The following is a 25500-nucleotide window of genomic DNA, read 5'->3' as shown; positions in this document are numbered from 1 at the left end:
AAAAGATAAAATAGAATATACCACTTTTTGTTGGAAAAATAGCTTCCTCTATCGCCTCAACGATGGGGTTTAGCTCCTCATATTAATCATGATCTCAAAATATGTGTTTGTTGCTCAAAAGATGATTAAAAGAGTGAAAAGTAATAACACAGACTGTTTGCAACAGTGTATTGGTGTTGCAAAACAGCTGTTACAATGAAACTGTTACAGAAAAACTGTTGCTTTGTCGCTGATTTTAAGACCCTAGAATACGACTGCCCTGCATAGCTTAATGTTCTTCAGATGTTAAACAACGACACTGTTCTGCGACTGTTTACTGTGCGTCAATGTTCTTCGCGTTCTTCAGTAGCAGCAGAAACATAGTTTGGTAAAGCTCTGATTTCTTCTTCTCTGACTCTCCTTAGGTTCCCAAACTCTCGACACCTCTTCTATATGACCCAAGACATCTATTTATATCAAAAATACCGATTAAATCTCTCCCAAATCTTCCAAAATCTCTTTCCTTCTTTTCACGGCCAAGTTGCGGCAATTTCTTGTTTTAGAATTTCTACGCATTTCTGAGCTTTCCTTTTTATTCTAAACTCTTCCTTAGATAGATACAAATCTTTGGGAAGGTTTACAGCGCTTTAATCTCTCTAAAATTCCCTAAAACAGGTCACACACGTGACTTTCCATATTTTCTGTTGTGAGAAAAATCCGTCGATTGAGCCCAGTCTAATCGATTTAAACACCCATATCAGATTCCTAGACCCATAAGGAGTCTATCCTATGAAAATCAGAGGTTTAATCGACCTCAAACTCCTCCAAATAACGATTGCCAAAACTGTTCTTCACTGCACTATTTTCCCGCCAAAAACCTGATTTTTGAAATGTTGAAGATGGTTGCCCCTTATCTAGAGTAGGGGTTCGATTAGCAACTGCCTGGAAATGGGATGCCCCTTAGTAATTAGGTTACCCCTTATCCAAAGTGAGAGTCCGAATAGCAAATGTCCTCCGGGTGCTTTCCGACAACTTTTCGAGCCAATTTTTTCCAAAAATGTTTATTGGCCAAAAATACCTACAAATAAATAAAACACCGTAATAAGTACAAAAATGAGCCCTAACAATATATAGAATTGAGACAAATCGGACACAAAAATGTGTTTATCAAATACCCCCAAACCTATTATTTGCTAGTCCTCGAGCAAAAATAAAATAGAAATAAAATCCTAACTCACTGTCGCAGGCATCATCGATTACATTTAGCGTATGCAATAAGCCTTTAAACCCCTAGGTGTCTTTAGTGGCGGAGTGTTGTCTCCGGAGGGCTTATCAGAGGTATACCCACAAAACCTTTATACTCCTGACCCTAGCTATCTACACATAAACTTGGAAGGCACTAAAGAATCTCCTTGGTTGGCATACTTATTGACTACAGGAGGAAGTACCCTGATGCGAAATTCCAATTGTTGTACACGAGTTTGCACTCAAGCATACTAAAATTCATATGAAGTGACAGAGCTCTACTCAGATAGTCGCACTATGGACATCAATATTCGGAGTCAAAACTAATCACATGGATAGATCAAGAAGATGGATATAGAAAAACATATATGGTTTTGATGTTTACTAGGTGAACGGTGTTTCTCATATCTGTCTGAAGGCCTCCGCCAAAATGAACCTATCCTAATGGACTGAGATACCGGTCTGACTAATATCAACATACTGGCATATACAAGGGTACCAGTGGTCGATAATCCTAACTCTAGGTCAACACAACTGGCATATACAAGGGTTCCAGTGGTCGACTTTATTGAATTTATTCTGACGGTCTGGTCTTTTTTTTTTTTTTTTTTTTTTAATCTCAATCACTCTAATTCACCCTAGCACTGGTAACAACTTGAATCGTGATCCCCACCTAATCACTTAGAGAAACATAGTTTAAAAACAAAACAAAATAAAAACAGAAGTGAAAAGGACTCAACGAGATATGGTGAAACTATCATGCTATTTCTAACACCAGAGCTTTGTGCTTTTATGGATAGACTCTTTAGATGTTGCCATCTAGTCAGATTGGTTCCTCAACTCCTACAACCAAAATGCATCCATCCACTATAGATTGGTTAGTGCCATCCTTAATAGGGATAAATTTCTAGGCTCTAGAGTTTATTTATTGCAACGAAAAGGTAACAAAAAGTTCTACCCCACCCCCAAACTTAAATCTAACATTGTCCTCAATGTTTCTAATCAAAGAACAGTACCAAAAATATAAGTAACATGAGGAAATAGTAAAGAGAGAAGTCGGAAAGATAGTACCTGGGTGAAGTGTAACCAAAAACCTACAAAAATATTATACAACATACAAAATCGCCTCGATGGTCAATCGAGGTAAACAGGGTCCTCCAGAGGGACCTCCTCAACATCACCTGTAGGAAAAGGCTCTAAAAAGGGCTTCAATCGCTGACCGTTAACCTTCGAAGAACTACTACCATATGGTGTCTCAATCTCAACAGCGCCATGAGGAAAAACAGTACGGACCACAAAAGAACCGGTCCACCGAGAGCGCAACTTCCCGGGGAATAGATGCAAACGAGTGTCATACAGAAGAACTTTTTGACCTGGAGAAAATGACTTTCTTAAAATATTCCTATCATGCACAAGTTTCATTTTGTTCTTATACTCCTTAGCACTATCGTATGCATCTCTACGAATCTCGTCCAACTCATTGAGCTGGATATTCCTTTGAGCTCATGCCTTGTCAAGTGAAAAATTTAAGTTCTTAATAGCCCAATAGGCTCGATGCTCTAACTCAACAGGCAGGTGACATGCCTTTCCAAACACTAAACGATAAGGTGACGTTCCAATGGGTGTCTTAAACGCAGTACGGTAAGCCCATAACGCATCAGTAAGCCTCGACGACCAGTCTGTCCTATTTGGATTAACTGTTTTCTCTAGAATACGTTTAATTCCTATTGGAAACCTCTACCTGACCACTAGTCTGAGGGTGATATGGGGTTGCTACTTTATGGGTAATACCGTATTGTTTCATTAAAAGAGAAAACGGTCTATTACAAAAGTGTGAACCTCCATCACTAATTATATCTCGCGGCGTACCAAAACGTGTAAGTATATTCTCTTTCAAAAAATGGACTACGACCCTGTGGTCATTCGTTTTACACGGAACCGCCTCAACCCACTTAGATACATAGTCTACAGCGACAAGTATGTAAAGATAACCAAACGAAATGGGAAATGGACCCATAAAATCAATGCCCCACACATCAAAGACCCCAATCACTAAAATAGGGTTCATAGGCATCATATTTCTACGGGAAATGGTACCTAACTTCCGGCAACGCTCAAAAGAAACACAATGACTATGGGAATCTTTAAACAACGAAGGCCAGTAAAATCCACACTGCAAAATCTTAGCAGCAGTCTTCTTAGCACTAAAATGACCCCACATGCATGTTCATGACAAAAGGAGATAATACTAGACTAGTCACTCTCAGATACACATCTCCTAATAATCTGGTCCGGACAATACTTAAACAGATAAGGATCGTCCCAAAAGAAATGCTTAACCTCGGCTAAAAACCTAGAACGATCTTGCTTACCCCAATGTTGAGGGGTTCGACCAGTAACAAGATAATTCACTATATTTGCATACCAAGGTGACTGGGAAACATAGAACAATTGTTCATCAGGAAAGCTATCCCTTATAGGAAGGGAATCACTAGGAGAACTAACAACTTGCCTAGACAAGTGGTCTGCTACTACATTTTCTGCACCCTTTTTTTATCTAATGTCTGGGGAAATTCCTGTAACAATAGGATCCATCTAATCAATCTAGGTTTGGTATCCTTCTTAGATAAAAGGTATTTCAAAGCAGCATGATCTGTATAGATTATGATCTTAGAACCTAATAGGTAGGACCTAAACTTATCCAAGTTAAACACGATGGCTAAAAGTTTCTTCTCGGTAGTTGTGTAGTTCATTTGGGCATCATTCAGAGTTTTGCTAGCATAATAAATCACATGAAGTAATTTGTTTTCTCGTTGTCCTAAAATGACGCCTATAGCATAATTTGAAGAATCACACATAATCTCAAAGGGTAGGTTCCAGTTAGGTGCCTGGACTATCGGGGCAGTAGTGAATAAAGTTTTAAGCTCTCAAAAGCCTCTAAACAAGCATCATCAAAGACAACTTAACATCTTTTGCAAGCAAATTGCAAAGAGGTCTAGAAATCAAGCTAAAATCCTTAATGAATCGACGGTAAAAACCTGCATGCCCTAGGAATGACCTAATATCTTTTACGGTTTTTGGGACCTGTAAAGTCTTAATAAGGTCAACTTTGGCTTTGTCTACCTCTATACCCTTTGAAGAGACGATGTGCCCTAATACAATTCCTGATTTAACCATGAAATGGCATTTTTCCCAATTAAGCACTAAATTTTTTTCCTTACACCTAGTCAACACTAATGTCAAATGATGCAAGCACTCATCGAAAGATGAACCAAACACTGAAAAATCATCCATAAAGACCTCTAAGAACCGTTCTACCATATCAGAAAATATGCTCATCATACAACGCTGAAAAGTTGCAGGGGCATTACATAGCCCGAAAGGCATGCGTCTATACGCAAAGGTACCAAAGGGACAGGTAAAAGTGGTTTTCTCTTGGTCTTCTGGGGCAATAACGATCTGATTATAACCGGAGTAGCCATCTAAGAAGCAATAGTGACTATGTCCAGCTAATCGCTCTAGCATTTGGTCGATAAAAGGAAGGGGAAAGTGATCCTTCCTTGTGACCTTGTTCAATTTCCTATAGTCAATACACACACGCCATCCCGTGGTCACTCGGGTTGGGATTAATTCATATTATCATTCTGGACTACAGTGATACCTGATTTCTTGGGGACAACCTGAACAGGGCTGACCCACTTACTGTCTGAAATTGGGTAAATAATACCCGCATCTAACAACTTAAGCACCTCTTTTCGAACTACCTCTTTCATGTTAGGGTTCAGTCGACGTTGCATCTCCCTAGAAGGTTTGGAGTCTTCCTCTAAATGAATCTGATGCATACACACAGGACTTATACCCTTAATGTTGCTATAGTCCACCCTAAAGCTTCCTTATTGTCTTGAAGTACATTTACTAGCCTACTTTCCTGATCACTATCCAAATTGGAAGCTACAATCACAGGTAAAGTCTCAGATGGGCCTAAAAACACATACTTTAGAGTATCGGGTAGTGGTTTAAGGTCCAACTTTGGGGGCTCTTCTAAAGAAGGAATTAGGGTAGTCTCAGAAACTGGTAACGGTTCGAACCTAGCTTTCCATCTATCAGTGTCTAACACAGGGGTAGAATCTAATAGAGCATTCACCTGTTCAATAGTGCTATCGTCGTCAAAATCTAAACCAAAATGGGATAGACAACTTTCTAATGGGTCTTCAGACAAGATGTTTGGTAATGACTCCTGAACTAAGGCTTCTATCATGTTCACCTCCTCAACACATGTGTCATCTAGCTCATGAGGTTGCTTACTGACATTAAAAATGTTCATCTCCATAGTCATATTACCAAAAGATAAACTCATCACCATTTCGACAGTTAATGATCGCATTAGACGTAGCTAAAAATGGGCGACCTAAAATCACAGGTATCTGGTTCTCTGGGTCAGGGACAGGTTGGGTATCTAGGACCACGAAATCCACTGGATAAATAAACTTGTCGACCTCAATAAGAACATCCTCGATAACACCTCGAGGGATTTTAACAGACCTATCAGCTAACTGCAGTGTCATCTGAGTAGGTTTCATTTCACCAAGTCCTAGCTGTAAGTATACATGGAATGGCAGTAAGTTCACACTGGCTCCTAAGTCAAGTAAAGCTTTTTCTACCCGGAAGTTACCTATTGTGCAAGCAATGGTAGGAGAACCTGGGTCTTTGTACTTTGGAGTTGTGGTGTTCTGAATGATTGAACTTACGTGACTAGCTAAAAAGGCTTTCTTATGGACGCTAAGTTTTCGCTTTCGCGTACACATATCCTTAAGGAACTTGGCATAAGCAGGAATTTGCCTAATTGCATCTAATAAGGGAAGGTTTATGGTAACTTGCTTAAAAACCTCCACTATGTCATTAAAGTTCGATTCCTTCTTTGTTGGTACTAATAGCTGAGGAAATGGGGCTCTAGGCCTAAAATCAGACCTTTCAGGAACCGAATTCACATCATCAGAAACTTTATCAGTCTCTTCAGCTACTGGTCCTGAGAGGTGAGATCCTGAGGGGTGAACTACAGTATGTTCACTATCGGGCATGGTTACCTTATTGTCTACAACTCTACCACTTCTAAGGGTTCTAACAACATTCAATTGATTCGATGGTTTTGCACCTAATTCATGAACTCCTCTAGGGTTGGGTTGTGTTTGACTAGGAAACTTACCTTTTTCTCTCAAAGAATCACTTATCAGACCAACCTGGGTTTTTAACTCGGAAATAGCCTGACTATTTTCTTGTCCTATCCTGTTACTAGCTTGTAGACTCTGTTCTACGGATAACTGGAATTTTGCAGTTTGCTGAGTTAACAAGGCGAGAGATTCCTCTAAACTTAGGATTTTCTTATCTGACTGATTCTGAAACTGAGCTAGTCCTGAAGGATTCTTAGTATAGCCAAAACCTGGGGGAGCATTAGAATTACTAAACTGACCTTGACTTTGGCCCTTAGACCACGAAAGGTTCGGATGGTTTCTCCAACCAGGATTATAGGTTTCTGAATATGGGTCAATCTTTTGACGGTTATCAAATCTAGTGTTATTATAAAGAGCATTGGCCTGCTCTTCAATATTCTGGCCTTCCCAAAAAGGCTCCACTCTACCACTAGTCTGGCCCACTTCTAAGGCTTCTAACCTTTTTGCTATAGCAGCAATTTTGGCATCTGATTCATAGCCTCCTTCTACCCTATTAACGTTTCCTCTACTTAAAAGAATTGTTTTCTGGGGTGCCCTACTATTTTCCCATTGCTGGGTTTTTTCGGCGATTTCATTAAAAAATTCCATCGCCGCATCAACAGTTTGGTTTTCAAATCCACCAGTGCATAGAGACTCAACCATGGTCGTTGTGGAATAATCTAAACCCTCATAAAGGATCTGAACTAGCCTAACCTTTTCTAAACCATGATGAGGACACTGGGATAATAAATCATTGAACCTTTCCAAATACCTATATAAAGATTCTCCCTCTTGTTGTGAAAATGTGCATATTTGCGTCCTAATAGACGATGTTTTGTGCCTAGGGAAAAACTTATTGAAAAAGGCAGATGTAAGTTGTTCATATGTCTCAATTGACTCGGAGTCCAAACTATACAGCCACGACTTGGCCTTATCTTTCAGGGAAAATGGGAATAACCTAAGTTTCAAAGCATCATCATCTAAGCCTCTAATTCTTAGAGTACTACAAATTTCCTCAAAATCCCTAACATGGTAATAAGGGTTTTCATTTTCTTTCCCTAAAAAGATTGGGAGCATCTGTAAGGTCCCAGGTTTCAGTTCATAGGGTGCCTCCGTTTCAGCTAACTTAATACACGAAGGACGGGTAGTCCTAGTTGGATTCAACAAAGCTTTCAAAGTTGCCATTTCTGGCGCTATCGGAGCAACATCTCTCCTCAGTCAAAGAACGTTCAAAAACAGACTCTTCAAAAGCCGGACTTTCTAGATTAAGGTAATCGAGACGCTTCGAACTACTAGGTTTCTCTTTAACAAATCTACCTAGTGCGTCTCTTTTACGTTCAGGCATACAATAGAATTTTCTAAATTGGAAGGGTAAGCAAACACAGATCAAGGCCGACTCAACCAAATCAAACCTATTGATTTCTAGCAAACAAAAAGCATGATGGCTCCACTTAGATTGTTTCTAGACCAGCTTCTAATCCTTCGAACGGGAATTCGTTACAATTTAAGCAAACCCCTCTGGAATCAATCCGAGTTAACGTAAGTTGAATAGAGGCGAGGGAAGCTCGGTGGAGCTTTGATACCCAAGGCCTCACCGGTATTACAAGGCGGCGCAGTCACGCATTCAACTTACAGAAACCGTCAAGAACTTCGAAGTATGCTTAAAAGAGTAACCAATATTTTTCGAATGACTTTCCTGTTAAGCTCGTTACCCTATCGGTCTCGTTCTAGTCAAAATTTTAGGCTTAGGTTCGCGTAGGTTACGTGTTCCTAAAGCGGGCAAGAAGAGAACGGTGATGAAATCCGAACCCTTATCTTGTATGGCCAGGCCTTGCCCTTTACTAGAAAAATAAATGTCGTATTCAGTCCTCAACATATATGCATACGAAGGAGTCCAGTAACTCGCTGACAGGGGATTCGCGAGTGTTTAGAATCTTACCTCCCGTTCCAGACGGGGGATGAATCGGTTGTAGTCGACTCGGGCCACTGACTCCGATGTCTAGTGTACGAACCCAAGGTGCAGAGACAATATCGTAATTGTCCTCCTTCTCTGCAAACAGTTTATATTTAAAGTACCCTTCCGTAGGGTAAAAAAAAATAATGTCCCAAAGTCCAAAAGTCCAAAAAAATAAAGAAAAATTACAAAAATAATAAACCCTAATACAGTTTTTTTTTTAAATAAAATAAACAAACCCTAAAATAAAATTGTCTTCTTTTCTGTTCTTTTTGCTTTAATCTTTAGCTCCAAGTCTTTATGAAATCACCAAACTCCTTGGCTCAATTTTCTTTATGATCCAAAACCTGTAGACACAAGATAAATACCCAAAAACATAAAAAAGGACAAAAATAATAAATAAAATAAAGAAAAATAAATCTAAAACCCTAAAAACAAGTCGGCGGCGCCAAAAATTGATGTGATTTGTAGATAGTGGTAAAAGTGGTTCGATTCTCAGACTTGTGAAGGATATTAATTAGACTTAAATTCTAATATTAAAATAGAAAACTCACTAAAAATTATAGCAAACTCAATCAAAGATGATATCAATACTAAAAGAAACACTGAGGCTAAGATTCCACTATTTTCCAAGTTCAAAGTGATTAAACCAATACTTATATTTATGCAATTTTCTTGTTTAATTTGATTCTAAAATATTGCAACAAGTAGATTTTCAAAATAATAATTATAAATACCAAGTATGAAGCATCAAAAGTCTTAAAACTAAGCATACTCCATCAAAATAGATCACAATCACTCAAATAAAAATCATATTCAATAATAGTTCAAGGCAAATAATCATATAATTATTGCAAATAAAAAGATAAAATAGAATATATCACTTTTTGTTGGAAAAATAGCTTCCTCTATCGCCTCAGCAATGGGGTTTAGCTCCTCATATTAATCATGATTTCAAAATATGTGTTTGTTGCTCAAAAGATGATTAAAAGAGTGAAAAGTAATAACACAGACTGTTTGCAACAGTGTATTGGTGTTGCAAAACAGCTGTTACAATGGAACTGTTACAGAAAAACTGTTGCTTTGACGCTGAATTTAAGACCCTACAATACGACTGCCCTGCACAGCTTAATGTTCTTCGCGTTCTTCTTCTTCAGCAGCAGCAGCAGCAGAAACAGAGTTTGGTAAAACTTTGATTTCTTCTTCTCTGACTCTCCTTAGGTTCCCAAACTCTCGAAACCTCTTCTATATGACCCAAGACATCTATTTATATCAAAAGTACCGATTAAATCTCTCCCAAATCTTCCAAAATCTCTTTCTTTCTCTTCACGGCCAAGTTGCGGCAATTTCTTGTTTTAGAATTTCTACGCGTTTCTGAGCTTTACTTTTTATTCTAAACTCTTCCTTAGATGGATACAAATCTTTGGGAAGGTTTACAGCGCTTTAATCTCTCTAAAATTCCCTAAAACAGGTCACACACGTGACTTTCCATATTTTCTGTTGTGAGAAAAATCCGTCGATTGAGCGCAGTCTAATCGATTTAAACACCCATATCATATTCCTAGACCCATAAGGAGTCTATCCTATGAAAATCAGAGGTTTAATCGACCTCAAACTCCTCCAAATCACGATTGCCAAAACTGTTCTTCACTGCACTATTTTCCCGCCAAAAACCTGATTTTTGAAATGTTGAAGATGGTTGCCCCTTATCCAGAATAGGGGTGCGATTAGAAACTGCCTGGAAATGGGATGCCCCTTAGTAATTAGGTTACCCCTTATCCAAAGTAAGAGTCTGAATAGCAAATGTCCTCCGGGTGCTTTCCGACAACTCTTCGAGCCAATTTTTTCCAAAAATGTTTATTGGCCAAAAATACCTACAAATAAATAAAACACCATAATAAGTACAAAAATGATCCCTAACAATATATAGAATCGAGACAAATCGGATACAAAAATGTGTCTATCACTTTACGCGTAGGCTTCTTCGGGAGCATCATAATGCCTAACACCAACAGGAAGAACATCTTCATCAACAATGGCAGAAGAAAATCACAGTTCATTCCCAAAGAAGAAAAAGGGAAAAAACTGGCACACTTTGGGTATGGGTTTACTAAACCAACCAAAGAAAACAGTTTGAACACATCATAAGGCGAAAATGAACATCATACATGACGAAAATAAAGATTGCAGGCAAGGAAAGATCATGGTGAAATCATCATCAAAGATCAAAATGGAACAAAACCCAAGTTCCCATACAGTACGAGCAAGTAAAAAAGAACAAAAATTCTCACATGCAAGTATAACATCAACATCAAATCCCCTAGTCAAAAAAGGAGACAACAGGGCCAAGCATGAAGAAGATCAAAACTAAAAGACAAGTATCACTTACTTGTACGATCAACTGTGGAGTCAAAGCACGCGAAGAATCAAAAGGAAGAGGGAGCAGTTAGCAGCAGAAAAGAATCTCAATGAAAGAGATGGAGAGCGACAGTTCGAAGAAGAAGAAGAAAGGGAATTAATAAAAATTCCTTCTCTTTGTTCCCTTCTTATAGGCGGCTGGAGAATCCAAAAATTTGGATGTCCCGAAATTCAAGGGGAAGTTATTGCATGAAAGGACATGTAGGGACCACCCAATCGGTACGTGCAGAAATGGCGGCGTAACAGAAGTTTTTCTTCCACATCTACCAAATGGTGGAATATGAAAGAAAAGGGGCATACCGTGAATACCAATATTCTGTGGAGCACGTGTCACGATCTTAGTGGCCGCATACAAATTCAACTGTGCATCCTTCGCTAAACAGAGAATCCTGAGTAGCAAAGGATACCTCTGCAGATCTACTTTATCTCGTCCCAAGAAAGAAGACCTAGATGGTTGAGATGAGAAGAGTAAAAGCCTAGTCTACAAAGAGGAAGATGGCGAAGGGACAGAGGTAGATGACGCATCTAATCAGCATTAAATGCACTAATATCTTATCTACACGCATGAACCAAGGAACGTGGAGAGAGAAGGCGTGGCAGAACCCGATTGGCAGAAGCTGGCGGTGAGAACATACAACCTGTACTAAGGTTGGGTAGTTCCCGAAGGAACGTGGGCCATCTGAGGTGGCTGAATACGAAAGGTATATCAGCAGACGATGGACGAAAGGTATACCATTGGTACGAAAGGTATATCAGCAGACGATGGACCCAGATGCAGCAAAGATATGCCTGGAGCAGAAGGGGCTATAAATACCAAGCCTCACCAACAAACTAAAGGCATTCAATATCTAGGAGAGAAGACCTAGTCTTAAGCTTATACCTCTTTAATGTTTAGAACTTAAGTATTACTTCAACTTGAGTTCTCTCTATTACTTTGGGAAGCATTTAAGATCTTTGTAACCACCACAACTTAATATAAAACAATCACTCGTTACCCCGTGGATGTAGACAAATGTCGAACCACGTAATCTCTTGTGTCTCATGATAACTTAGAAGCTTTTACATTATATGTGTGTTCTTCGTTATTATTTTGATCTTACACATCTTTTATTACTTAGCATTGTCAGTTCAACAGAGGTATCGATACTATTTAGCATCAGATCCTCCGAGCTGTATATATTACGTAGACTACGGGAAAACGAGTAGTCACAATAATAAAATACATTGTCCCATCAAGGGGTTTTTGGGTGCTAAAAATAATAATTTCAATAATTTAACATATTTTTGTAAGTTGGTTGAAAATCATTGTCATAAGATTTTATTTGTTCCGCAGATTTTTAACATCAGTTTTCCTTGAAAAATAGTCGTGGTTTACTCGCATCAGCTTTATGAATTCAACCTTTTGTTATGCATAATACAAATACACGATTTGAGTTTGGAGTCTCCCTTCCGAATACATCATCCTTGAAACTTTTTGATAAAAGAAAAAAATAACTCAAACGGATTCAAAACGGCAATGCTATTTGACTCCCTATTCTCCTCCCTACAATCTAAACTCCACATTAAGGGAATGGTGAACCCCACCTGAACCTGAATACGGATCTCGATATGGATGTGAGACTTAGATTATAGGGAGGTGAATAGGGAGGTAAATAGGAAGGTGGAGAATAGGGAGCCCATTAGCATTTCCGAATTCAAAATAATTTAGAGATATTACATGCACGCAAAATAAATGAAAATTGTGTCATCATTGCATGCGTGCTTACTTAAAAATAATTTTCATAACTTGCTTATTATGTTCGTTAGTAATCATACCAAATAGCATTTCAATAATACAATTTACCAAATAAAACTTATCCGTTTATTATTTTCACAATACTTTACATATTATCGTTTACGGTTTACCAAACGTCAAACTGTTTATTTTCAGAACAAACACAGCTAAACATGCCTTTACATTTAGGGAAAGAATTATAAGGCAAAGCCAGCCATAAAGATAAGCCACAAAAATATGTAAAATGCCGGCCCACCAAGAATGCGATTACAAACAAAGCAAATATGGCATAAATCCGTAAGACATGGTAACGACAGCTCTATAATGATCTGTCCTCCTCCTTATTAGCGCAGCAAAACGGAACCCAGTAGGCAAGAAAAAGTTCCCCGTATTTTTTGCTTTTATCCTAACCCTCAGCACTGGCTTTCGTAAGAGAAGTGAACGTAACTTGAGGACACAGTAGTGAGGATCCTAGTTCAACCTTAAATGAGTCATACCGGAGAAATAACTCCACCACTAAAAGCCTTGAGAACAACACCACTAGATCCTTCCCTGCACACTGTTTGTTGTCCACCGTTGGACCTTCAGTCTCAGGTCCATTAGACCACACCACATACTTCAAGAGCTTCTCTCCCTCGGCTCCTACAAACCTGTCTGCTACAAATTCTTCAGCTCTCTCGAAGATCTTAGGATCTTTGGTCACGATTGGCTGATACCCAAACAACATCTCCCCTTGTTTAACTTCAAACGATGATTCATGGCTTTCTATCACCAAGTCTTTTTTGGCTTTAGCATACTGGTACGGCACTGCTGGATCTATCCTCATAACTTCATAAATCACTGACTTCACCAGTGGCATCTCTTCTATGTCTTTCATCGTCACGTTTCCGTCACTGGACTTTACTGCTGATCTTATCTCGTCTATTAACTGCTTCTGTACCTTTGTATCTAAGCGACTGACCCATTTTATGATGTTTGGGAAATGGACCTTCATTCCGCTGAAGGCATTAAAGCACACAATAAAAAGAATATTATGGCAGACTTCGTCTCTTTTTATACCCATCTTCTCACCTTCATCGAGAAACCCACTAGCATGTTTGTAGAAGAAATTGTATAGCTTCTGATAACAGCACTTTATCATACATGGAGGCAGACGAATGATGTGGAAAAGTGGATCTTCTATAAAACAAGGTAAGCCAACTGAAACAATTGGATGGATTGTGAAAAAAAGCCATATAAGGGATCTCAATGCTGCACCGCCACTACCGAGCTCTGTTTCATCGGGGTTTGTTGAGAGCAAGGAACGAGCTAGGAAGTTAAAACATGTCTTCTCATTTAGACCACCAGTTGGAGCATCAAAGTTGGCCTTACCTTTGGCAGCAATATTACTGTCAAGAGTATCGAACAACTCACCGAAACTTTTTCTAAACTCTGGAATTATAAACTCGCTACGTGAATGAATAAGGGAGAGCAGTAGCTGTTTAAGCTTGGAATGATTCGGTTCAGACGGATCGAGATATGCAAGGACTCTGTAACCACCGGTTAGTTTGGTGGAAGGTATGTACGTACCAGTGAAAACATCTTTCTTCTCTACCTTAGAGACATCGAAAAGGATTGGAAAGCTCTTGGAATCAAGAAGGGCAATCACCTTAGAGTTTGATGAAATGAAGGGACCTGGTGGCATATTGGCTCGAAGTACGGTGGATTGATATTTCTGAATTCGAGACTTGAAGTATTTTTCTTGACCTTGACAGTAGAAAAAGCAAAGTCGATCAAATAAAGGACCAAAAAAAGGGAGTCCATAATCACCTGGGATCTCTCGCAATGGAAGACCACCACCAGCTTCTTGGCCAGTGCTCCTACTGGATGATGGTGGAGGGTCTTCAAGGAGAGGGGATTCAGACATGGATGGACAGCTTAAATCTAACAAAGAGTCGGAGGATAATACTGAGTTTGCAAAGTGATGGACTAACCAGTGCCAGTGTTACTCGTAATTAGCACAATGGATGCCATTATGTTTGTCCTTATATAGAGTGTAACAATATTTTAACTATTCTTTTTCTATGGTTCTAGAATTTTTTGGGGTCACATAATCATCTAGATGCGCTCTAACTAACAGACTAATAAGAGTTGTTTGCAACTAACAGCAAGCAAAAGAATTTCTTTTTTGGTTTAACAGCAAGCAACATTTCATTTAGGTCACTGAAGTTCAGTTGGAGAGTAGTCCCAGGATACCCCATCTTCTTTGTTGTCACCAGTGTTCCCGCTAGAGAATGGCTGGACAATCTACGGGGTGAGATATCTGAGAGGCCCGAGTAACCATCCAGACCGGCCCGTTTCTTGTAAAATGTAGCTCGTCTTGTGTTTTAACCCACATACACACAGCAATACAGCATCCATAATCTGCGCCTCTGGTGCCAACAGAAAAAAGGGGTTTAGGGTTTAAGTCCGCAAGTGGTCGGAAGTGTTGGAGAACCGACAACAATGGAGTTACAGTCCGTTTGTAGTTTGCGTCCCATTCCGAACCCTAAAAGATTATCGATCAATCCTTTCTTTTCTCATTCGATTAACAACAATCAACGAATTCGATTAGATACTAAAACATATAACCCAATTTCATTGTCCAAATCGAGATTACTGAGAGTTGTCGCAAAAGCATCGAATTCTGATAAGAATTTGACGACAAATGGTTCAATAATTGGAACGAGTAGTAAATTTGACGATAAACCAGAACCATACAGTGGTAAATCTGGTTCAATTTCATTTTATGGGTTAACTCATCAGTCTGTACAAGAAGGGAAATTGGTTTCATCTCCTTTTAAAGATGATATTGGTTCTTCGTTTTTATGGGTTTTAGCTCCAGTTGCCTTGATTTCTTCTTTAGTGCTTCCACAGTTTTTCCTAAGCGGTTTCTTTGATGCTCTTCTTAAGGATGAGATACTTGCAGGTACTTTTGAACCCTCAATGAATTATTAACTTTTGTTTTTTTGTTGGAAATGGTTTTAATTTGCTGTAATTTAGCTTAATACTTGTCAAATATTGATTTGTATCACTACTGATTAACCTAATATTCATGTAATTCTTAAGGCTTCTAGTGCTTACTGTATATAGTGTGCCGATGATTTAGAATAAGATTGTGTCAGATGAAGGTTTGGTTTGGGATTTTTTTTTTTTGCTTTTGCACTTCTTCTGGGTACTAATCTGTGACCATCAATAAAAGTTCTGGAATTTGGCTGAGGAAACCTTAAAATGACAAATATATTAATATTTATTTCTGAGAAAAAAATACGTATTGGTGGAGTTTTCATTCTTTCTAAAGCTAGGATTACAAAAATGGTAGAATTTCATTAAAAATCCCTGAATAACTATTGTATTGGATGCTCGAGAACAATTAGAATAGTTTTCCGAGTTTTTGATCTTCTGTTTGGTTTGAGTGCTAAAAAGATGTAAGGACTAAGATAGTGTAAACTCTAACATACAAAATGTAATTTTATTTTGGGAGGTATTAACTGTTTTTACGGGAATGACTCAAAATCACATACAATCTGTTGCTTGATGTAGAAGAGATTAATTAGTATCTGGTGGTCTCAGAACGCTCAACAGTATTAAAATTTAGTATCCCATTCCGCGTGCTTGTTAGCAAGATTATAGACACCATTAACGTCAATTATGCTTTCGTCCATATTATAGTTTGCGGTTAACCTATTAATATGCATGTGCCATTTAACCAGTTGTCTCATAAAGATTTTGATTGGGAATGCAGTATTTTGATTTGTTGTTTTTAACTTCTATCCGTTGCACTCTTTCTATGACAATTGCAGAAATCGTGATATCTTTTTCATCAGAGGCCATGTTTTATACTGGTTTCGCTGCATTTCTTTTCATAACTGATCAAGTCAAGAAGCCATATCTAGAATTTAGTCCAAAGCGATGGGGTCTGATTACTGGACTCAGAGGATACTTGACTTCTGCTTTCTTAACCATGGGACTAAAGGTGTTCGCTCCCCTGTTAACCGTGTTTGTATCTTGGCCAGTGCTAGGCTTGCCAGCCTTGGTTGCAGTGCTTCCATTTCTAGTTGGCTGTGCTGCTCAGTTCGCATTTGAAACACATCTAGACAAGCAGGGGTCGTCTTCTTGGCCTCTGGTTCCTATCATTTTTGAGGTACATTTGAGCTTTTCTGGAATTTTTCCAGTTTGCGAAACCTAATTAGCAATTGTACCGATTTCTTGAGTTTATGCTTTTGCAGATATACAGACTTTATCAGTTGAGCAAAGCTGCGCATTTCGTTGAGAGGTTGATGTTCTCAATGAGAGGAGCTGCTGCGTCCCCTGAATTACTGGAGAGAAGTGGCGCCTTGGTTGCAATGTTGGTTTGTTTCCAAGTTCTTGGTGTGCTTTGCCTGTGGTCTTTGATAACATTTCTCCTCAGGCTTTTCCCATCTAGACCTGTTGCCGATAAATATTGAACTTGTAAGCTTTACTGTACATCTGTTTCTAGTAATTTATGAACTCGATTTTTTTAATTTTTTGTAATCCTTTCCTACAGAGAAATAGTGAGAGATACCTTTTATGTAGGCAATATCCAAGGCAAAATGATGACTAAATCAAATAAGTTGTGTGATCCTTAGATAGCGTTTTATTTTCTAATGACAATTAAAATTGGATATAACTTTAATCAGGAATATGCAGAGTTTGATGACTTGTATGATCCTTGGTCATTCATATCCATTCTCCAATTTGCAATAAAGGGGAGCCAGCATGGAACGGGTCTCTCAAATCTTTCTTCCATCAGTGAGTGTCCTCCCATGCCGCCATGTTGTTGGCTTTGGCAGCTCCAACCATGAAATTTGAATATGCTCGGAATTCATGTCAGAGTTTGAGCTTAGGCACCTATTTTTACAATTGAGATTTCAGCCACGAAGTTTTTGGCCACACTCGCCTAAACAGATCTAGTCAGTTTGGCCAGTCCCAATCTTCTCTGTTCCACACTTCGGAAAGTAATGTAAAACATATTCAGTAGAAAAACTATGGGATGTAAGTTACATTACAGATTTGAAGTCGATTACAATAAGTTGGTGGGTAGAAAAACTGTGATAAAAAGTTTTGCCATTGAAAGTTGAGCAAAAACTAGAACGCCAATGAAGTCGAAGCCAAAAAAAACTGTAGTAACAACTTAATGATGTTTTTGGTTCAAGAAAAAAATAAAATTCGAAGGAAATAATTTCAGTTTCTTATACATGTATGTAAACAGCAGATGTTGATAACAATTACTGAGGTACCACCAAGACTTCTCTCATGTATATTAATGCTCGAGAGGAGTTACAGCAGAAAGAATATCTCCCAAGTATATGTAATTACAACGTCGGACTAAATCTCATTGAGAAAGCATGACATCGAGATGAAACACATGGTGTGTATCCTCCAAGGCCAGCAAACTACAATCAGCAGCTGAATTCCCAAAGAATCGATCATCAACCTGCGGAAAAGACATTTAAGTAGAGACCCCAATTTAGCTGAATTCATGAGCCCAATAGAGAGAGATAGAGAGGCATAGTATTAGTACCTTTATACATGTAATCACCCGCGACAGTAAGGCCTATGGCTAGTATTCCGTTTAACCATGGCTTCTAGGATCAGAAATTCGATGCACCTTCCTTGCTTCAGCACTAGAGAACTGTCCTACAGCCCTAGCATGGGGTATTGAAGCTTCCCCTTTAGCAAGAGCATCAACATTGTCAACCAAATATTGTCTTGGTAGCTTTCCCACAACATTGCCCTCTTCATTTCCATTTCTATCCAAAAATGCAAAATGGGGAATACCCTCAACCCCAAACTCGTCTAGCTCCTGTTCCCATTTAGTGTTATCCACATTCAACATAACAAAATTTACACGATCCCTGTACAAAAACAATACCATGTTAATATCTAAAGCAGTACTCAAATCACAACTTCATACTAAAATACCATGTTAATATCTGAAGTAGTACTCCATCCACAACTTCCTCCTAAAAACTAGTAATTCATCCACAGATTTGTCTGCAGACCATTATAACCAATGCTTCAAGAGGCAACACCATTTTGATTCTCAAAACAAAAACAGTACGGACATTATTACTAGAAATTACACGAGTTAGAAGCACATTACTTGTACTGCTGCTCAACTTTGTACACATCTGGAGCTAGTTCTCTGCAGACTTCACACCAATCAGCATAGAACTCAACAACCGTAGGCATCCCATTCGAGATAGCCTAAAAAACAAGTCAACAAATTGATGCCAACCCTCAGTTTGCAATATAAGCAAACCTACTGATGCTTTGAGAGAGATGTACGGTCTAATGAGGCTACTACGAAATATTTACTCATGCTAAAAAAATCACAATAACAAATGTGCTGTTGCTTAAGAACTCTCAGCCAATTTATATGTTCCAAATTTCAAATAGTAGCCAACTAACTAACCTAATCTTTAACTCAACAGCACAACAACAATATAACTGCATTAAGCTAAAATATTCACAATGAATGTTTTAATCAACTGACAAACGATCAACTAACCGTTTCATAAGGTATGGCAGCCTTTGAAAGGTCCTTTAAGGTGCCAGCACCACCAACATCTAGTCTTCCTGATACAAAAAATCCCAGTGCTGCAACACTAGTCACTGCAGCTATCCGTCTATTAATTCCCTTGTTTGGAAATTCAACAGAACCTGAATTTTCAGCTTTCGAGCTCGTGGCTTCGTTGACTTTACTCTCCTCCACTGATTTCGGCCCATCAACTGGATTTTCCTACATAATGGATGGAAATAAACAAAATAATTAAGACTACAAAAAAATGGTTGTAATTGATTACTCAGTTCTGGGCAGAAAACTAACCGATTCGATTGGATTAGGGTTTGGATTTTTCTGACAAGCTAATCTTCGAAGTACACGAGTGTGATTTGTGGTGTTAGATTGTAGATGAAGAAAGTTGCTTCGCTGTAGAGTTGCTTGAGATGATGGGGGCTGAACTTGATAAAATGGGCGGGTTCTGTTAAGTCCGATTGGATTTGCTGCTAAGCGGGTCGCCATGAATGATTATTTTCAGGTTCTGTAAAATTGAAACTGAATTTAAGATATTTATTTTTCTTTTCTTTTTTTTGCAGATAAGAAAAGACTGCAGGAGGAGGAAAATAGAACTACTCTACTAAAGTCTACTAAGTTATGAGTTCATATTGACTCGAGTCTCAAACTTTTTTTTTTTATAGAAAAAAAGAGTAGAGGGCTCAATCGAGCTATCCACCCCGCGTTACAACTATGGCATCATCCGTACCAGGACTGGTAGCAGGATGATCCAACAAAAGGAGATTACTAATGTTATTATTGTTGCGAAGATTGCAGTGATCCATAGTAGTAGAGTTGTTTGTAGGATACTGTAAAGCAGTAAAAAGAGACTGAAGATTAGTGTCTTTCCAGTTGAAATTTTGGAAATAAGTAGAGTTACTAGCTATCCTAGCTAAATTGGCTGTAGTTGTATTTTGTTGAGAGGTTCTCTTGGTTAACCTCCCCAAGACAAAGTCAATTGGTTCGATTCTTCTGTCAGTATTTTGAAGATGATTTTCTTGGAATCTTTCCTGCACTTGAGTTTGATAGAGTGATTGAATGTTTTGTAGAATTTCTTCTTCTTCTTCTGCATAATCTACATGTTGTTGGTGCGGCTCTTTTCCCCAGTTCAGTGCTAGTTGAGCTCATCTGCCTGCTTTGTCTGAGATGTTGAGACCTGTTGTGGTGTCTTTGATATTCCCAGCTCCCATGCATTGACCTGTAAAGGATAGAGCCAAGAGAGCGAAGTTAGTATATGGTTGTATATCACTATTAGCTAACTCATTTTTTACATGTAGAATATGTATGCTAATAGTGATGCCAAGATTTCCCTCAAGATTTTTGTTCTGGCTGGTGGAGCTTGTGTTCTGAACATTTTGCTCCATATGGTAGAAGAGATCATTTAGGATATGACCAGGATTGTGATGAACCCTGTTATAGGTACAAAGATGTTGGGTGATCTTCATAACCGTTTTAGAAGCAGAAGGTTGAATATTCCTAAAGATTTGATCACATCTAGCTTTCCAGATGAACCAGCAAATGGTAGCAAAGGTAGCATTCCAGTTAGCTATGGGGTTATTTTGAGAGAACCAGCTGTTGAACCACTCATGAAAGGATCTATAATTTGTGAAGAGTTGGTGATTCTCCCCGAAGAGGTGAGCCCAGACATCAGAGGCCGCAGGGCAAGCGAGAAGGACATGAGTGATATCTTCAGAGGAGTTTTTGCATAAGGAGAAGATATGATCTATGTAATGCAAGATGCTGGCAGTCTTAGCATTAGTAGGCAGAATGTCATGAGCGCACTTCCAGGTGAAAAGATGAATAGCTGGAGTAGTTCCTAAGTTCCATATCTGCATCCAAGGGGCAATTATGGCATCATTTTCATACTTATCATTGATTTGCTTATCATACAGGGATTTGACAGAAAATTTCCCTATATTAGTCAGACTCCAAGTTATGGTATCTTTAGTATCAGGTTTATGATGGGTGTTGATAATAAAGTTTTGGGTATCATGAGTGAACCAAAGAGCTAGGAGATTTAGATCCCACTCTCCATGCATATTGAAAAGTTGATTGACAGTTATGAGATCAGGTGGGAAAAGGGGAGGCTTTTGAAGAATGCCATGTGAGCCTTCAATCCATCTGTCCTCCCAGATATGGATTTTTGTTCCATTTCCTATCCTCCAAATGTAATTTTTCTGAATGCAGGATATGCCTTCTAGGATTCCTTTCCATATCCAAGAGTCAGTTTCTTTTGGTTTGGTGTCTATTCTGATGATCTCTTGGTTAGGATAGTGAGAAGCTTTCATAGTATTGCTCCAGAGAGAGTTTGGCTCTGTGACTAATCTCCATGCTATTCTTGAGATCATAGCTAGGTTGAAGAATTCCATGTTTTTGAAGCCTAAGACACCTAGCTCCTTAGGTTTGTTGACAGCATCCCAAGCAATGTAGAATAATCCTTTAGATTTATTTGTTCCTTGTTCCATAAGAAATCCCTTTGGATAGCATTTAGCTCTTTGCAGGTACCTTTTGGAATCTTGAAATAGTTCATTTGGTAAACACTTGAAGTGGAAGTAACTGTTTGGATTAAGGTAACTTTGCCAACTGTTAAAAGATTGGTTTTCCATCCAGCAAACTTTTGTCTGAGTTTATCCACACAAGGTTTAAAAGCTTGAATCTTGCTTCTGTTGGTGAAGAGAGGTGAGCCCAAATACTTGTCAGTGCTGCTAATTCTTTGAACCTGCATGGCTTCACTAATAGCAACAACCATATTTGGAAAGGTGTTTTTACTGAAGAAAATCCCAGATTTTGAAAAGTTGATTAGTTGCCCAGAGGATTGTCCAAAATCTTGGAAAATCTTGATAAGATTGTTGCATTCTGACAAGTTAGCTTTGCAAAAGATCACACAGTCATCAGCAAAGAGGAGATGGTTGATAGCAGGAGCATTATTACATAGTTTGATTCCATGTATGAGACCTTGAGTTTCAGCTGAGATTAGATACCTAGAAAGTGCAACCATACATAAGAGAAAAAGGTAGGGGGATAAGGGATCTCCTTGCCTGAGCCCTCTAGTAGCTTTGAAGAAATTTCCTGAAGTGCTATTAATGAGGATAGCAAGACTGGTAGTAGAGATGCATTGGTGGATGAGGTTACACAATTGGTTGCTGAATCCAATCTGTTTCATCACCTGGATCAGGAAGTCCCAGTTAACTATGTCAAAAGCTTTAGCCATATCTTTTTTAATTCTCATGGTACCATTTTCTCCTTTTTTCACTTGCCTGGTGTTCATATGATGTATAAGTTCATGAGCAATGGGAATATTGTCAGAGATTTGTCTGTCATGGATAAAAGCAGATTGAAAGGGAGAAATGAGCTTAGGTAGAAGAGGTTTGAGCCTTTGAGCAAGCAGTTTGGATATAATTTTGTAGGTGGTGTAACATAGGGAGATAGGTCTGAACTGAGCAGGATTAGTAGGGTTATCAATTTTAGGAATGAGGGAAATAAATGTGGAGTTCATCTCTTTAAGAATGAAACCAGAAGTGAAGAAAGTTTGAAACATGTTGGTGATGTCTTCCCCTATAACCTCCCAGTTAGCTTGAAAGAAGTTTGGCGGAAAACCATTGGGTCCTGGGGATTTTTCTCCATCCATACTGAAGAGAATGTTTTTTATTTCCATGGCATCATGAATTTTTAGAAGGTTGGTATTCTCATTGGTGGTGATGGTAGTAGGTATGAGGTCTATAAGGGAATTGTTGATAGTTATTGGTTCAGCTGTAGCCATATTGGCAAAGTGGTTTGTGAAACAGAGATGAACATCTTTACTGTTATGAAGCCAGGTACCATTTTCATGTTGGATGGAGACAATTTTGTTTCTTCTATATCTTTTCTTGGAAGAAAGGTGGAAAAAATTGGTGTTTTTGTCCCCAATATTGATGAGTTGGTCCCTGCTTTTAGTCTTCCAGAACTTTTCTTGAATGTCTTGCCAATGTTCCACCTGATTTTTAGCTTCTCTTATAGCATTTCCTCTATTGTTGGTGAAGATATTTTTGGTAATCCAATCCAACTGCTTGATGCTTTCTTCAAGTTGGGTCTTGATATTGCCATAAACCTCTTTGTTCCATCTCTTTAGCTTGATTTTTACATCTATAAATTTTCTAGCAATTTTAATAGCTAGGGACCCTTTTTGGTGAGCCTTCCAGCATTCAGCTATGATTTCTTTGCAATCTTTGTGATCAAGCCAAGGACCAAAAAATTTGAAGGGGATGTGACCTTGTTTCCAAGTAGGGTTGGTATTGAGAAGAATGGGGTTATGGTCAGAGTCAATGGCAGGGAAATTTGAGATGGTTGAGTTTGGGTGGATATCAAGCCATCTTTCATAAGCAAGGCCTCTGTCTAATCTTTGTTCAGTTAACTGGTTGCCAACTCTTCTGTCTTTCCAGGTGAAAGGACATTCAGTAAAACCTAGATCAGTAAGATTAGCTTCCTCTATTTTTTCCAGAAAAGTGTTAGCCTCAGTTGAATCAATAGAGTGTTGGCTGAATTAAAATCATGCAAAACAAAATTCATGTCACCCATTATCAACCAAGGGAGAGCATTATGAGAATGAGCGTTTTCTATCATTTTCCAAGAGTTTAATTTATTTAAAGTGGTATAAGGGCTGCCATAATAACCTGTGAAAAGCCAGGGTTCTCCATCTATAGGAACAACAGTAGCATTAATATGGTATAATTAGAGAAATCCTCTATAGTGACATTTAGATTAGTTTTTTAAGCTAACACAAGCCATCCAGCAGTATTGGATTTTCCTCTAGGTTATACAAACCAAAAATTTGTGACTCCTATTTTTCTAAGGGTAGTTTTTAGTTTCTTGGATTGTTGTTTAGTTTTTGAAAGTAAAATTATGTCAGGTTATACTGATTTAACATATTATTCAGGTTTTTTATGGTATGTGGTTGTCCTAGACCTTGACAGTTCCAAGCTAGAGCAGAATGAAATTGCCAGAAGTATGAAACATTTGGATATGTGAATATGATGATGGTGTAACTTTTATAGAGGTTACTAATTAGGATAATGCAGATGTGCGTGATTTGGCTAATGATGATGAAAACATGCCTAGCAATGGAAGTTTTTATGTAAAACACTTGTATATTTTGGTAGCTGAAGTTGAGCTTTGAGTAGTATACCTGGATTGGAGTGAAAGAATTTGCTCCCTCAAGGCTACCAGTAGTCAAGTCTTTTTGTTGGCCCTCTTCCATTTGCATCAATTGAGTATTGCTCCTTTTTGAAGGCTGAGTTTGTTCTCAGGTAAGAAGATGATTTCCAGAAGTATTCTCTGGATGCAGAAGTTTCCTTTTTGGGTCAATTAATTGAGGATGTAGGTTTGTATCCACATCCTTGAGTTTGAACTCCTTTTCTTTTCTTTCCCAAAGCAGTTGTTTCTGTTTGTTGAAGTCCTCATTGATTTGTTGTTGAATTTCAGATAAGGAGGGACCATTGTCAAAGGCATTTGGGAAAGAAACATTTAAGATTGGGTATTGATGTGGATTATTAACTTTTAGGAAGGAGTATTCAGGAGTAAAGGAGGATTCCACTCCAGCAGCATTAGGATAGTTCAGCTTTCTAGCTGCAGTTTTGATATGGATGCGTTTTTTCTTCTGCAATCTCTCTTTGTGTTTATTGCTTTCAATGAGGTTTTTGTGTTTCTTTTGGCAAGAAAGGACTTCAGAATTAGTAGTAGGAATTTCTCCACTAATAGGTTGGTGCAGGCCAGCTTTGAAGATGATATAGTCCTCAGGACCATCAAGTTCTTCACAGCTGTTTTTAAGAAGAATCTGTCTTTGGGCTATCCTCATTTTGATGGAAAATGTATCTGGAACATCCTTGTCAGAGTAGTGTCTAGTCTTGATGGGAGTTTGGGGGCTACTGGTGATGGAATTGTTGGGTGTGTGACAGTCGTTAGGGGAATTTGAGGTTGAGGGGTATTGGTTGTTAAGATTTGAAGGATGGTTATGCTGAGGGATGTTTTGAGGTTGCATTTCTTTTTCCTCAAAAAAGGGGCCAGGATGATCAAGAATTCTGCAAACTTTGCATAAAGAAATACCATGAAGAGCATAGGCCATTTCAAGCCAGTAGGATGTAGTAGGGTTCTCATAAGCATCAATACCATATTTCAGAGCTCTGGTGACATCAATGGTTAGGAGGACTTCCAGATTCTTTTCATCATCATCTCTTTCATAAGATTTCCTTGAATCTTGGTAAATTCCAGCAGGTTTCATGATATTTTTGATGTCAGGTATTATGTGCTTTGGGATTCTTTTTACTAAAGCCCAAATCCAAACCTTGTAGAA

The 25500-nt window shown here is 38.5% G+C and overlaps 2 protein-coding genes and 1 pseudogene across 3 annotated transcripts; 2 read left to right on the top strand and 1 right to left on the bottom strand.

The window, feature by feature from the left end:
* Nucleotides 1–7152: 7152 nt before the first annotated feature.
* LOC113292138 lies at nucleotides 7153–7252 on the top strand (annotated as a pseudogene).
* Nucleotides 7253–12641: 5389 nt separating this feature from the next.
* Nucleotides 12642–19767, bottom strand: LOC113291501 (allene oxide synthase-like). The gene is made up of 6 exons (XM_026541026.1): nucleotides 19449–19767; nucleotides 19131–19361; nucleotides 18723–18826; nucleotides 18195–18474; nucleotides 17985–18053; nucleotides 12642–14561 (listed from the first exon to the last, which is right to left on the bottom strand). Exons 1-6 carry the CDS (start codon nucleotides 19641–19643, stop codon nucleotides 12984–12986), a joined length of 2457 nt encoding a protein of 818 aa, XP_026396811.1. The 5' UTR covers nucleotides 19644–19767; the 3' UTR covers nucleotides 12642–12983.
* LOC113289327 lies at nucleotides 14976–17362 on the top strand. Of its 2 annotated transcripts, XM_026538560.1 has the most exons (4): nucleotides 14976–15524; nucleotides 16399–16739; nucleotides 16825–17047; nucleotides 17257–17362. In XM_026538560.1, the coding sequence occupies exons 1-3, from the start codon at nucleotides 15062–15064 to the stop codon at nucleotides 17041–17043; spliced, it is 1023 nt and encodes a 340-aa protein (XP_026394345.1). In that variant the 5' UTR covers nucleotides 14976–15061; the 3' UTR covers nucleotides 17044–17047; nucleotides 17257–17362. The 2 variants fall into 2 exon arrangements, with proteins under 2 accessions (XP_026394345.1, XP_026394344.1); XM_026538559.1 differs by lacking the exon at nucleotides 17257–17362 and having other exon boundaries at nucleotides 16825–17151.
* Nucleotides 19768–25500: the final 5733 nt, after the last annotated feature.

The sequence above is a fragment of the Papaver somniferum genome, chromosome 6 (assembly GCF_003573695.1).
Source record: "Papaver somniferum cultivar HN1 chromosome 6, ASM357369v1, whole genome shotgun sequence".
Lineage (NCBI taxonomy): Eukaryota > Viridiplantae > Streptophyta > Magnoliopsida > Ranunculales > Papaveraceae > Papaver > Papaver somniferum.
The sequence above is the reverse complement of the archived record's forward strand: the minus strand, read 5'-3'. Positions and strand labels throughout refer to the sequence as shown.